The sequence below is a fragment of the Elgaria multicarinata genome, chromosome 2 (genome assembly GCF_023053635.1).
Source record: "Elgaria multicarinata webbii isolate HBS135686 ecotype San Diego chromosome 2, rElgMul1.1.pri, whole genome shotgun sequence".
In the NCBI taxonomy this organism is placed as follows: domain Eukaryota; kingdom Metazoa; phylum Chordata; class Lepidosauria; order Squamata; family Anguidae; genus Elgaria; species Elgaria multicarinata.
The window spans coordinates 163,630,858-163,645,118 of NC_086172.1; the positions used below are offsets into that span (position 1 = coordinate 163,630,858).

Here is a 14,261-nt window from a genome sequence, read left to right on the forward strand (position 1 = left end):
TTTGTGGGATTTTGGTTGGTCCTAATAAAGATATTTCCCAGCTGTGGATCATTAAGGGTTAATATAGTTCTATCTAGTTTGAAAGTGGCATTAGGCAGGCGTCTGTTGGGAGAAGTCTCTTGACTCCCAGTATCTGGGGAAATATAGGTCAGTGTCACATCTCTCATTCTTGGTTAAAGTAATCAAGGAGGTGAGGACCGGATATTTTCAGGCTCTCATGGGTGAAAGGATTATCTAGATCCATTTCAGTTTGACTTCAGGCTGAGGCTTGGAGGCTGCCTTAGTTACCTTTCATTAAGAACCAGATGGAATTCTAAAGGAGCTATCCAAGGTGCTGGATAGCTCCTTTAGAGTTCTGGCTTGTTCTGATTGAAACCCAGAGCAGATTCACTGCCCCGTGTCATTGGATCCACCAACCTCACTAGGATAGGCAGAGAACCTGTTGGTTCTTTTGGATCTCTCAGCAGCTTTCAATAACATTGGCTGTGGGATTATTCTGGAGCAATGGCTGAGGTCTGGTGGCCCCATGTACTGGAGATAGCAGAAGGGGGTACTGGGGGTATGTCTCTTTTGGGACCTCTCTTGTGGGATCCCACTGGCCCATATGTTGTTTTTACATCTATGTGAAGCCAGTGGCTGAGGTCATTCAGAGATGTTCAGGTGGCTGTACCTCCTCTTCCAGCTCAACAAAGTGGTGCAGTATTGTGTTTGTCTGGAGATAGTAATGGGTAGAAAGAGGATAAATGAACTGAAACTCCTTAGAAGATGGGGCTGCTCATGGTGTGCAGCCCTAATACTGGTGGAATGGCTGCCATGGAATGGAGGTCACACTCTTCCTAAAAGATTGGGTTCATCGTTTAGGACTGCTCTTGGATCCTGGCATCCTCCAGGATAGTGACTAGGAGCATGTACTACCAGCTATACGGATAAAAAGAGATTTATTTATTTATTTATTTAATTAATTAATTAATTTCTATACCTCCCAATAGCTGATGCGCTCTGAATGCTGCGGTGCATTCCCTGCTAATCTCTTGACTGGATTACTGTAAAACATTTTACATTGACTTGCCTTGGCGGCTCTTCAGAAACTACATCTTATATAAGAATATGGTGGTGTAAGGCTTATTACTCGAAATCTACCGGACGGATATTGCTCCATTTTTTTTCTTTGTTTTAAACTGAAGCTTTAGCAATGTGAACATGCAGAAAATTTTGAAACTTCAAAAAGTCACACGTGACACAGTGTGTTTATGCACGCGTAATAATGTTTACTCCTGTGAGCTCTTAGAGTGCTGAACCAACGAAAGGACAGGCACATAATGTTGTAAAAGGGGCTAGAGAAAAGTCAGTTGGTGATAGAGTAGGAGGAAGAAAAGCTGAGGAGAAAAAGCTGAAAGTACACCAGTGGGAGGAGAAAGAGTAAAATCTTACATCATGTGTTTTTGACCTCAAACTTCAAGAAATGGAAACGATCTTTTTGAAAAGAATATTTTTTTCACCTTTGCTAGTTTATTTGTAGTACTTTTATTTTAAAAGTGTAAAGTTGTTGAAGTCGCAAGGAAACAGTGAAACATATTTTTATCCAATCATTCTCAGACTATTGGCCCCTGTGATGACACAGATTTCCACTAATCCGGTTCAGAATGACGTTTTCAGGAAGCGCCGAAAGGAATACAAAGTTGGCGCCTGCCAGAGGCAGGGAATTCCACAGGAGGGGGGCCACCACGCTGAAGGCTCTTCCCGTGGTGGACTCCAATTGAAGGATGGGTCTATGTGGAACCACCAGGAGCAGGCCCTCGGATGACCTCAGTGACTGGGCAGGTTGGTAAGGGAGAAGGCACTCTTTCAGGTATCCTGGTCCCAAGTTGTTGAGGGCTTTGTACGTAAGACTTCTGTGAGCTGCAATGGCTGCTTCCATATGTTCCTTCTCAATCTTTAATATCTGGGACAAAAGCATTTGGCAGTGTCACCATCTGCAAGGCTGTTGGTTGCCGCTCAACGTGCTTTATCGGCGGTGGCCCCTAAACTTTAGAGTCAGCTTCCTACCTAGTATGATATGGGGTGTGTGGGAGCTTTCTCTTTTTAAAAGGGCAGTTCAAACTTTTCTTTTCAGGCAGATCCTTTCATGAATAACGTTTGTTTTAGTTTTTGAAATTATAATGCAAGGATGGTCAATCTTTTTGGCCCTCAGGACTAAATGCAGTGCCACGTGGTGGATTGGGGGCCACACAAATGCACACATGCAGACACCTCCCCATCTCTGGGTGGGATTGCTGGGGGACAAGGTTAAAGTCTTCCCCTCCTCCAAGTGATCCTGATCCAGATTACTGGAAACATCAACCTTAGAGTGACCATATGGAAAGGAGGGCAGGGCTCCTGTATCTTTAAGAGTTGTATAGAAAAGGGAATTTCAGCAAGTGTCATTTGTATGCATGCCGTGCCTGGTGAAATTCCTTCTTCATCACAACAGTTAAAGCTGCAGGAGTCCTGCTCTCTTTTGTATCTGGTCACTGTAGCTAAAGAGGGCAGGGCTCCTGCAGCTTTAACTGTTGTGATGAAGAGGGAATTTCACAAGGCACAGCATGCATACAAATGACACCTGCTGAAATTCCCATTTCTATACAACTGTTAAAAATACAGGAGTCCTGTCCTCCTTTCCATATGGTCACCCTAATCAACCTGTTCCTTGCCACTAAGTTGATGACTGATCAGTTGGCCTCTCTGGGCTGCACTGAGAGTGGTCAAGGGCAATTAGTTGCCCATATGTGTTTTAATTCCTCCTCTTGATTTATAATGTCTTTTTACCTGTTTTAGTGTTTTGTTATTGTTGATTTTAGAATAGCAGAGTTGGAAGGGGCCTACAAGGCCATCGAGTAGAACCCCCTGCTCAATGCAGGAATACACCCTAAAGCATCCCTGACAGATGCTTACTCTTGTATTGTTATGTTTTATATGTACCCCGCTTTGGGATTAAGCTTGATTGAAAGCATGTTAAAAATCGCCTGAATAAATGTGAGTTGAGCTCTGTAGTGGAGCACTGCAAGTTCTTTCCATTTGTGCCCAATTTTAGGGACCTAATTCATGTTATGTACAAACAAGGGTGTATAACAGAAGCCTGGGGCTGGTTTTTTTGCTTTTGCTTTTAGAAAAGCAGTTTCTGGGGATAGGATCTGGAATAGGCAACTGATGGGGAAAGGAATTATTATTATTTATTATTATTATCATATTTATTTGTATCCTGTCTTTTGCCCAATACTGGGCCTCAAGGCGGTATTACAAAGTTTAAAACATACATTTTAAAACATAGGAAAAGAAATGTAAAAAAAGAAAAAAAGAAAAAAGTTAAAATACACAACAAAATTATAAGTCATTAACATAAATGGGGGACCAAATTACTCTCCAAAGGCCTGCTGGAACAAAGACGTTTTAGCCTGCTTCTGAAAGCCCATCAAGGAGGGAGCCAAGTCTAGCTTCCCCGGGAAGAGAGTTCCAAAGCACTGGAGCAGCCACCGAGAAGGCCCTCTCCCGTGTTCCCACCAAGCGCGCCTGTGAAGATGGTGGGACTGAAAGAAGGGCTTCTCCAGAAGATCTCAAAGTACGGGCAGGCTTATAAGGGAGAATACGGTCTTTCAAATAAGTATTGAAAGAATAAGGAATTCTTATCCCTTCCACACCACAACATCTTTCCTCCTACTAACCCAAATTTCTATCAAAAAATCACAGTCAAAGTGGCACAATTAAAATGGATTAAATCAATGAAACACATATTTTTAAACTGCATGGGGGAAAAGCTCCGTGAGGAGAGGGATCTGCAGCAGACAAATGGCACCTGGTGAAATTGTCAATAATTTTTCAAGCAGGTATTTGGTTTTTTATTTTATTTGTTTTCTTTTGTTTTGACTGCATTTAATGTTTTAAATTACATTTTAAAATCTCCTTCCACCTAAAACTACCTTTCTTTAATGAGAGAGAGAGAGAGAGAGAGAGAGAGAGAGAGAGAGATATGAAGATGACATCAGGGTTATGTTATATTTAGTTTTTGTAACTCAGCAAGATTTCTAATTTTGTTAAATCTACCTTCCTTTATTAACATTTCAAACCAGAGCGCCACAGAAATATTCCGAGACACAAGGGTTTGAAGAGGATTCATGGGCAGGAAGCTGTAATTCGGTTCCACTGAGAATCCCGTATAAACGTTCTGGCTGTTCTCCTTTCACTCTTTCAGCGTGGGCAATGGCACGCCCATACAGTACTGACTGTCAGTGACCTGTAACCCCCACCCCCACCCCCCGGGGTATTTTGATGGATGTAATGTAGTTTAGCAGCCCTTAACGTGAGGGGAGGAGGTTGCTGAGCATCTCAATGTTCTTTGGTTGTGTTCCAGCAACAGGTGGCAGACTTATTAGTCTGCATTTCACTAGAGCATAATTGATCAGCTGTTAAATTACTTATGCCTGGCTGAGGGCATGATGTCTACCATAAGCAAACAAATGATACCCAGGTTACTCCCGTTTGACTCTTCCATTAATCAGGAGGAATGCCGTATGTAAGTTTAGTTCGCTTACTAATACCTTTCCCCCTTTTTAAATCCCATCCTTCCTCATAGAAGTTCAAGGTGGCATGCATGGTCAGCCTGCCCTCTTTTATTCTCACAGTAACTCTATGGGGTAGGTTGGGCTGAGAGAATTGTTGTAAATCACAAGCTGAATATGAGCCAACACTGTGATGTGGCTGCAAAAAAAGCAAATGCTATTTTGGGCTACGTTAATAAAAGTATAAATTCCAAATCGCACAAGGTACTGGTTCCCCTCTATTCGGCACTGGTTAGGCCTCATCTTGAGTATTGCATCCAGTTCTGGGCACCACACTTCAAGAAGGATGTAGACAAGCTGGAGCACATTCAGAGGAGGGCAACGAGGCTGATCGGGGTCTGGAAAGAAAGCCCTATGAGGAGAGGCTGAAAGAACTGGGCATATTTATCCTGGAGAAGAGAAGATTGAGGGGAGACATGATAGCACTCTTCAAATACTTGAAGGGTTGTCACACAGAGGAGGGCCAGGATCTCTTATTGATCATCTCAGAGTGCAGGGCACAGACTAATGGGCTCAAGTTACAGGAAGCCAGATTCCGGCTAGACATCAGAAAAAACTTCCTGACTGTTAGAGCAGTACAACAATGGAACCAATGATCTAGGGAGGTCTTGGGCTCTCTCACACTAGAGGCCTTCAAGATGCAGCTGGACAGCCATCTGTCAGGGATGCTTTAAGGTGGATTCCTGCACTGAGCAGGGGTTTGGACTCGATGGCCTTATAGGCCCCTTCCAACTCCACTATTCTATGATTCTATACTTACTGGGCCAAGGTCTACCAGTGCATTCCATGTCTGAGCATAGATTTGAACCCAAGTCTCTGTGGTCAAATTCCAGTACTTCCCCCCTATGCTACACTGGTTCCATGTCTAGCAGCCACGTCTTTTTTCTTTCATTTTTACTCTAGGGTAAGTGCAGGACCCCCAATCTGGATTGGGATCCTAGCGTGAGGGTTGGAGGAGCTTTAACCCTTCCCTCCATGGGCCCAATCTGGATTGGGGATCCCTGTACAGAGTAAAAATGAGGTGGGAAGGAGATGTAGCTGCTAGATTCAGGCTGTTTTGGCCCTAAGAGAAGGCAATAAAAGGGTTTTCATAAAATAGTTCAGTTCTCATTAGAAAAACTCCTGATAGAACAGCTGTGGCCGTGTACCAGGAGTGTTTCAGCACCAGGGAGCTTGGTTTACAAGTGACCTTGGGAGCTGCTTCTAGCTATGCTATCATGGCCCACTTGCAAAGGGGCTTGCTAGCAATGAACCTATTAGCATCTTCCAGGGTCAGAGGGCAGGAGGCAGATGCTGGAATTAAAGCAGTCCATGTTCCCTGGGCCAGGGGATGTTCTGGCTAATTGTCATCAGCTGAAACAGGACCCGTAACTTATCATACTATATTTCCGGTATCGTTGTTCCCAAAAATGTTGCAGGCTGAATCACAGGATGCTTGTGCAAAATGCAGGGGGTTTATTACAAAGCCACGCAGGGAGAAGACTTCAGGCATTAGCAATGTAATTCCTGGGGCATGTCTACATGGGGTATTTATTCAGTCATGGCTGTGAATTTGCGCACCTTTGGACACATTTATTTATTTATTTATTTATTTATTTATTTCTATACCGCCCAATAGCCGAAGCGTTTCACATGATGCAGCTCGCAATTTGCAACCACATCATGGTTTTTGCCTTGACGCTGCACATTTTTACAGTAGCATTTTACCGCATATTTTCACTTTGAAGCATCATCCCTGTGGTTCTTCAGTGCATGTGTCATTGGTGAGGTGAATGCGGGTTAGGACGGGGGCATACTTTTGGGGTGGTCATACTTCTGTCACTGCTGTGGGACTTCCCATTTTGTTTCTCTGCCTTGCTCCTTCATAGTTATGCAGTTCCAGTGAACCTCGCAAGAGCGCTGGGTGGGAGGCAGGACCCAGGTGAGTGTTTACAAATAGTAGGCATTGCAACAGTCAGGTACCATTGGCAAACCAAAGTATGACAGAAAATGTACATAAAATGCTGAGACTCAACCGTCTGTAGCTTTGTAGTTGCACAGCATTACAGAAGGGGGTGGGGGAAATTAGCGAGCCCCATCTTTAGTCACTGTTTACTGTGTATTTATGACCATGTAACCCAGTGCTGTGAAGTTTCGGGGCTGGATACTCCATGTCCAATCCCACCCATGTATCGCAATGGTAGTTGCTTTGAAACTGTGATGGTGCGTTGTTTGGGGAAGTTCAGCATTGAAAGCGGTGCCATGTAGGAGGCCCTCCGAATGAATTTCCAAAGTCCTAGCTACAAAAAGTACATCCAAGCAAAAGCACTCACCCACCCAACCAGTGGTAAAACCATCTCTCTGGTCCAGCTCCTCAAAACTGTCACATTAGACAGGTCATGTTGCAGCTCAAGAAGAAATCTTTATGGGAGGTTGTGGTTAATAATAGCTCTTATTGCTTGTATTGATGGAAATCTTCGTCAGAGCTTTGAGATTTTGGCATTCATTTTTCGTCTTAAGGGCACCTCCCTTCCCTCTCTCTTTCTCTCTCTCTCTCGGTTCTTCCAGATGAGGTCTTTATTGTTAAATATCCCAGCATCATTCATGGTATTTTACAGAGTATCCAGATGACATTGCCTTCAATTTGTAGCCCTCCTGTGTTTTTCTACTACTCCTTCCATCTTTTAGTAAACCGCCCAGAGAGCTTCGGCTATGGGGCGTTATATAAATGCAATAAATAAATAAATAAATTTAGCTTACCAGGAAAAAAATCTATTAAGGGTGCAATCCTATGCATGTTTAGACAGAAAAAGTCCTACAACTCCAAGCATTCTCTAGCTAGTCATGGGACTCCCAGCATTCCCCATGGCGGGCTCTGAGGAATACTGGGAGTTGTAAGACTTTTTTCTGTCTAAATAAGCATAGGACTGCACTCTAAGGTGGGAAAGGCTGAATAGCTGCACAGTGTTTTTTGATTGTTAGCACTAGGAGCCCTCTGTCTGGAAGTGATCTCTCTTTCTCAGTCCCTTCCTTTGCAATTCCGATCTCCTTCTTGTGTAAAAATAACTCTGTACAATAAAAAAGGGCTAAGGAGACACACACATACATGTAAGTGAGTTCTGATGGCTTAGGAGAAAAAAAGGAAAAGATGCGAGGGAAGGAAGGGGTCTGGAAGGAAAAGGAACACCTCAGACCCTCCACCAAAGTTGCTTCTCTTTGGGTTCTTGGAGGGAAATTGCTGGAGGGAGGCAATTTGGAGCAGAGAAATAGCAGAGAGGGAGAAGTGTCCTCTCCACCTCCCGAAAGTTCCTTTAGATTAAAAAAAAAAGTTCAGTTATCTTCTGAAATAGGCAATATGTCTCAGACAGGTCATGTGCATGTAAGATCTGACTGTTGCTAAAAATAATTCCATGTGCTGGATGTGTACATCAGGTTCAGCAGAGTATAAATACAAAACTGAACTTCACGCAGAGCAGCAGCGGCCTTTAGCCACCTGCTATGAGGGTTGGAGAACTTTTAATTAGTCAGTGGTTAGTCAGTGTCTTCAAGCAATTTGTAGTCCTGATATGACAAGTCATCCGCCTGTCTTTTTTTTTCCCCCTGCATAGTTTTCACAATGAGAGAAACCTGGCCCTCCATTCTAGGGTCTTTGAAAACAGCATGATTTGTTTTCACTGGATCATTGTGAGGATTCTTGCAATCTTGCCAAACTGTTGAACTATCTTCAGAACTAGCAGAATGCCTGTCACTATGTTGCACAGAGAGTTTGCAGAGGGAAAGCCTGCATATTGCCAAAACACAGGGGATGATTTTGAAGGATGTGTTTGCACAGAGTGGGGCTAAGCGTACTTCCTGGCCCCAAGAGCCTAGTTCCAGACACATGGTCTAGGTTTTGTTCCTTTCTGTTCTGTCCCACATCATAGCTTGTTCTCTTTTGTCCCTGGAATTCGAGGGGAGTCATTAAGCCACCCTGCATCTGTGAAGTGCGATTCTCTTTATCTGTCAATCCCTTACATTGTGCAATGGATTACAAGTGTGCAATGGTGCCTATTATCCAATCCATTTATTTCTTGATGAAATGCTACAGTGTGATGGAATTTGGGGTATTTAAATGTATGAATGTACATTGGGGGGTAGCATCCTGAGCCTTTGCCATACCTGTGTTGTTTGGCACATTGGCAGCATGCCTATCTATGCACATACAAATGTACATGTGCAGATTCCTCTCCATGTAATCAGGAACCAGAGTTCCCATCCATGTAGAGAACCCCCTATGTGTTGCAAGCAAACATGAAAAGGCATGTGTTGCAATGTGCCAGCACTATTCCATGTACAGGGCCAGTAGGGGAGCACAGCCTGCTGCAGCAATGCCAGACCTCACATGCTCAATGAACATGCACAGGAGCATGCCAAACTTATGGGAAGGGTTTAAAAGAGAGAATGTTGGGATCTGGTTTGCTCTGTATGTACACACATCAGGCTTTTCATGGATGATTAGTGGTGGGTTATTTTATGGGTCTGTTTTTAAAACTTGATGTTGTGCGTACTTTATACTGTTAGTTTTACCCTACCCTGTGCCTGCTTACCCTACCCTGTGCCGGTTTGCATTCTCTTCCCCTCCTTATTGTTTTACTATGATTTTATTAGATTGTAAGCCTATGCGGCAGGGTCTTGCTATTTACTGTTTTACTCTGTACAGCACCATGTACATTGATGGTGCTATATAAATAAATAAATAAATAAATAAATAATAATAATAATAATAATAATAATAATAATAATAGACTGTTTCCCCTTGGTGGTGGTGCTTAAGTGGTTTTGCTGTTTTAAAAATTACCTTTGGAGATTTTTTAAATGGTAAGGTGTTTTGAGTATATTAATAGGAAAGCACTATTAATATTTTAAATGAATAAAAATGCATACAACATGTAAATATATTTGCATACTCTCTGTTATTTTGTTGTGTTTATGGACAGATAGCCATGGTTTGAAAAAAAAATATGGGGCTTTTTCTTAGCTTTAACCATGGTTAACATCTGTGCCAATGACTCTTAACTATGGTTAAGCAGGAAGGAGGGAATTTGCTTTAGAGAGGGCATGGAGGGGAACACATATTCAGACATCGTCCCCCTGTTTACTAATCACATTTAGAAGGGGCCAGCGTTACATCTGCACCAGCTCTTGGTTTTTAAGAAAAATTTGTCAGGAATAACAGCTCAGCTTTTTTTTTTTTTGTCTGTCTCACAATCGCTTCATTTCATCTGAAGTTGTTGCTCGTGTCTGAAATGTTCTTAAACAAAATATGGTCCATTAAAAAGGTTTCATCTTTACTTATTTTGTAAGGGGGATTCCACACGTCGTACTGAGGGTGCTTCCATGTGCCCCCAGTGCGACCCCAAAGCGATCGTGTAGCTTGCCTTTCGAAGAGACGAGGAAGAGGCGTCCTTGCCGCCGCCGCCACCCACCTACTTCCTCGCCGGCCGGGTCGGAGAGCTCGGCGGAAGAAGGCGGGGTGGAGAGCCCACCGAGCTCTCCGAGCCGGCCGGCGAGGAGGTAGGTGGGTGGCGGCGGCGGAGGCAAGGACGCCTCTTCCTCGTCTCTTCGAAAGGCAAGCTACACGATCGCTTTGGGGTCACACTGGGGGCACATGGAAGCGCCCTCAGTACGACGTGTGGAATCCCCCTAAGCCCAATCCTAACCATGTTCCTTTGGAAGCATATCCCACTGATCTCAGTGGAGCGTATTTACAAGTAAGTATGCTTAAGATTTCAGACTTCAAGTCTCATTGAAATGGGCCACAGAAACGCCTGGTTTGGACATGACGTATCTCAGTTTATTAAGCCGGAATATGCCTGAGGCTTGTGCTTCTCACCACCACTGTCCTCTTCCCTTCTCCATGTTCTGCATTCAAAGATTTCCATATCATCATATTACATCTAAACTGAGAAGCTCTGGTTACCAGGTTTGGAACAAACTAGGATTTGAAAACCAACTTCAAACCGTGGTTTCAGATCCTGATTTGCAACAAACCTGATAACCAGAGTTTCCCAATTCAGATGTAATGTTCAATTAATTAGATTTAATTAATTCAGGAAGACTTCAGTCGTGCCACACAGGGCAAAGGTGGTGTTAGGACAGAGCATGTGGGCACAAGACTCATGCATATTTCAGCTTAATAAGCCAAGCTGTGTTATGTCCAAACCATATTTCTTGATGGAGGTATGCAAGCAGATAGGTGTCCATTAGGGCCAAACTAGATGTGGCATTAAGTCTGTCTTTGCATTAATAATAATAATAATAATAATAATAATAATAATAATAATAATAATAATTTATTTCTTACCCGCCTCTACGATTGGATCAACAGCAAGCATAAAATACATAAAATACTGATTAAAAACATAGTTTACACTATCCTGAACTTCCACTGGATAGGCCTGCCGGAAGAGATCAGTCTTGATAGCTTTCTTGAATGCTAAAAGACTGTCAAGCTGACGAGTCTCCTCCAGCAGGCTATTCCACAGTCTGGGAGCAGCAGAAGAGAAGGTCCTCTGGGTTATCAGCCTAGTCTTTGCTGACTGAAGTAGATTCTTCCCAGAGGACCTGAGTGTGCGGGGCAGATTTTACAGGAGGAGGTGATCCCACAGGTAGCCTGGACGCAAACCATGTAGGGCTTTAAAGGTCATAACCAACACTTTATACTTCGCCCGGAAACTAATTGGCAGCCGGTGAAGAGATTTTAAGACTGATTTCAGATCTGTAACAGGGGGCAAATTTCCCCTCTACACATGCTATCTCCTCATAATGACCCAGCTGAAGCTATTTGAACTTTTTTGTTCCTTAAATTCTGCATTTGTTAGCACTGCTGTGTTACAGTACAGGACCAGCGATATCAAAGCAGATGCCAACAGTATTGGCATCAGGTGTATTTTCTGAGAAGTTGCAGCCATTCTGGATTTGTCTATTTGTGGTCTGTGCCAGCTTTGCATGTGGTCATTCCTAAATCCATTCCATCCTATTTTTGCATTAATCTGTGATTTTTTAAAAAAAAAATCTGAATGAAAAAAAACATATTTAAATATGTATTTTTGAACATATTTTCTCACAAAAGACACATTTCTGAATGTATTTTCTCTCCAAATGTGCATTTCTAATGTATTTTATCCTAAAATATGCTTTTATTCGCATTTTGGTATGTTTTTTGAGCTGGGAACTGTGTAGCAAAATTCAAAAAAGTGCAGTATCTGAAGAACTGCCAAGGGAGCAAAGTGGAGGAAGAATTGGACGGGGAAACTTCAGCATGCTCCGTATGCCCCACTGACTTTCCCTGGCATGTTTTCCCCTCCCCAAGATACCTTACAAGAAAAGCATCAGATAGGGAATTCTGGCTTTTTCTCCTGATTTGTAGTTGCATCCTGAACAGGGTCTCCTCTAGCACAAACATCTTGCTCCATAATGCTTGTCATTGATGGCACCAGTGAGATTCTGTACTTCCAGTATTGGCTTTTTAGTCACCAACAGAGAGATAACAACAGCGCAACCGAGATCCATTGGTACTGAAGATGTATTGTGTCATGTCAGCCACTGGGTACTATTCCAGTTTAAGTAGTCCTTGAATAATCTCTTGGTCTTCAGATCCCATCAGAATATTCCACCTTTGCTTTAATAACACTGTTGTTGTTGTAATACCTTCTAGGTCCAACAACCCAACGCCAGGTACAAAATGGACCTTCTCCAGATGAAATGGAAATTCAGAGAAGGTAAGGAGCAAAAATTCCACAGGAACGTTGCAAATGCAAGTTGTGTGTGTGTGTGTGTGTGTTTTTAATTTAATTTAATTATTTTTAATTTATTTTAATTTAAAAAACAGCTGTTGGTAATTATTTAAACTACTGCCTCATTAAAGTCTCTGTGAATGCATTACGGAGGTGTGTGTACGGGTCCATTATGGTTCAACCGCTTGAAAGTCTTATGAGACATGGTGCAATAGAAGGAGTCTTTATTTCTTTGACCTCAGTGATAATGTTAGCTACTTTCATGTTTACAGTCCCAATCTATTAATCAGAATTTTGGCAAGTTACGCCCTCCCCCACCCCTGTGTTGATTGGAACATTCCAACAGTTGTGACCGTAGCCGTCTTGGCTCCATCAATTCCATTCTGTAGTATAAGACACCATAGGAAAGATTCCTCAACGTGAAGGTCATGTCATAGCAGCATTGAATATTTACATGTCATTGTTGTCTCAGTCTAAGGTGTAACTAACCAGCATTGCTTGCTGGGGAATGCTAGGAGTTGTAGGACTTTTTTCTTTCCAAATATGCATAAGATTTCACCCTAAGTTACTAAGGTGTGTGTGTGTGTGTGCATGTCTTTTAAAGACAAGATGGCCCAAACCTGGATCTAGGCTACTGTATTATTCATATTATGATTAAAAGATATACATGTCAACCTTCAGTTAGCAAGCTCTTAGGGTTTGTTCCACATTGCTCCATACAACACCACTGCAACACAGACAGAACACAAACATACAAAACCCCAAAAGGTGCAGAAGTTTTGCGCTGCCTCCTGAAAAGTGAAGAAGACGTGCATATATTCAAAGTGCTGGTTTTAACCTTTAAAGCTCTAAACGGTTTGAGACCTAGTTACTTGAAGGACTGCCTTCATCCATATCAGCCTGCCCGCACTTTAAGATCAGAAAGAGAGGCCCTTCTCATTTGCCCACCTGTGAGAGTGATTAGGTGGGTGATCACATGGGAGAGGGCCTTCTCTGTCGTGGCCCCAAACCTCTGGAACAAACTCCCATTGGAGGTCCACCATGCACCATCCTTACAGGCTTTTAAGAAGGCCTTAAAAACATTTTATTTTACTGTGGCCTTCCCATGATGAGTACTGCTATTGCTGCTGCTGTTGTTCTTGCTGGTTTTATTGTTGGTTTTATTGTTTTTGATTGCTATTTTATTGTGAAAATATTTTTATTGCTTTTAATATTTTGACAGTTTTAATGTATTTTATTGTTGTAAGCCACCTTCTGAAGGCTTTTGCCCTGAAAGGCAGCCAAGAAATATTTTAAATAAATTTAAATAAATAAATAAATAAATAAATAAATAAATAAATATACATGTGATCTTGATAAAAGTGTGCTAAATACTAAACGGGGGGAAAGTACACATTCCTTGCCATTCCTGAACCTTAGGTCTGTTTGAACTCACTCCATTCAATCTATAGAAGCAATCTTCATTGTGCAAAATCATGCATATAATTTACATCAAGAATGCCTCCATTTATTTATTTGTTATCTTTTGTCACTAAACTTCTTCAGTAAAATTCAGAAGATCCACTGCAAATCAAAGAAAAGCTTTTTATTTAAGACAGAGTGTCAAATTTATTTGGAAAAAATGTATTTTAAGTTTACTCCTGTTTCCCGCTTCATATATTTCATGCAACCTTCTTTAATATATAGAATTGGAGGGGAAGGGCTCTTTCTTTTCTCTTCTAACAGTTTGTGATTAATTTCTAAAGCTAGATATATTGTATTCATATTAATATGTATGTTCAAACTACTGCACTGTCATGCATGCATTTTAATTAACCAAAGAGAGAGCAGATTATAACTGTGAATATTCAAGATGGTTAAAATGTAAAAGGCCCTCTGGTGGCTTCCATAAAAACTGCAGGCTTCCATGAAAGAT

At 42.1% G+C, this 14,261-nt stretch overlaps 1 protein-coding gene across 3 annotated transcripts in view; it reads left to right on the forward strand.

Annotated features, from left to right (window-relative positions):
- Positions 1 to 14,261, forward strand: part of EVL (Enah/Vasp-like) — a 201,391-nt gene that overhangs the window by 155,575 nt on the left and 31,555 nt on the right. For all 3 annotated transcript variants that reach the window (XM_063118041.1, XM_063118040.1, XM_063118042.1), the window contains one exon: positions 12,268 to 12,331. In XM_063118041.1, coding sequence (XP_062974111.1) covers positions 12,268 to 12,331 — 64 coding nt within the window. The remainder of the gene's footprint in view (positions 1 to 12,267; positions 12,332 to 14,261) is intronic.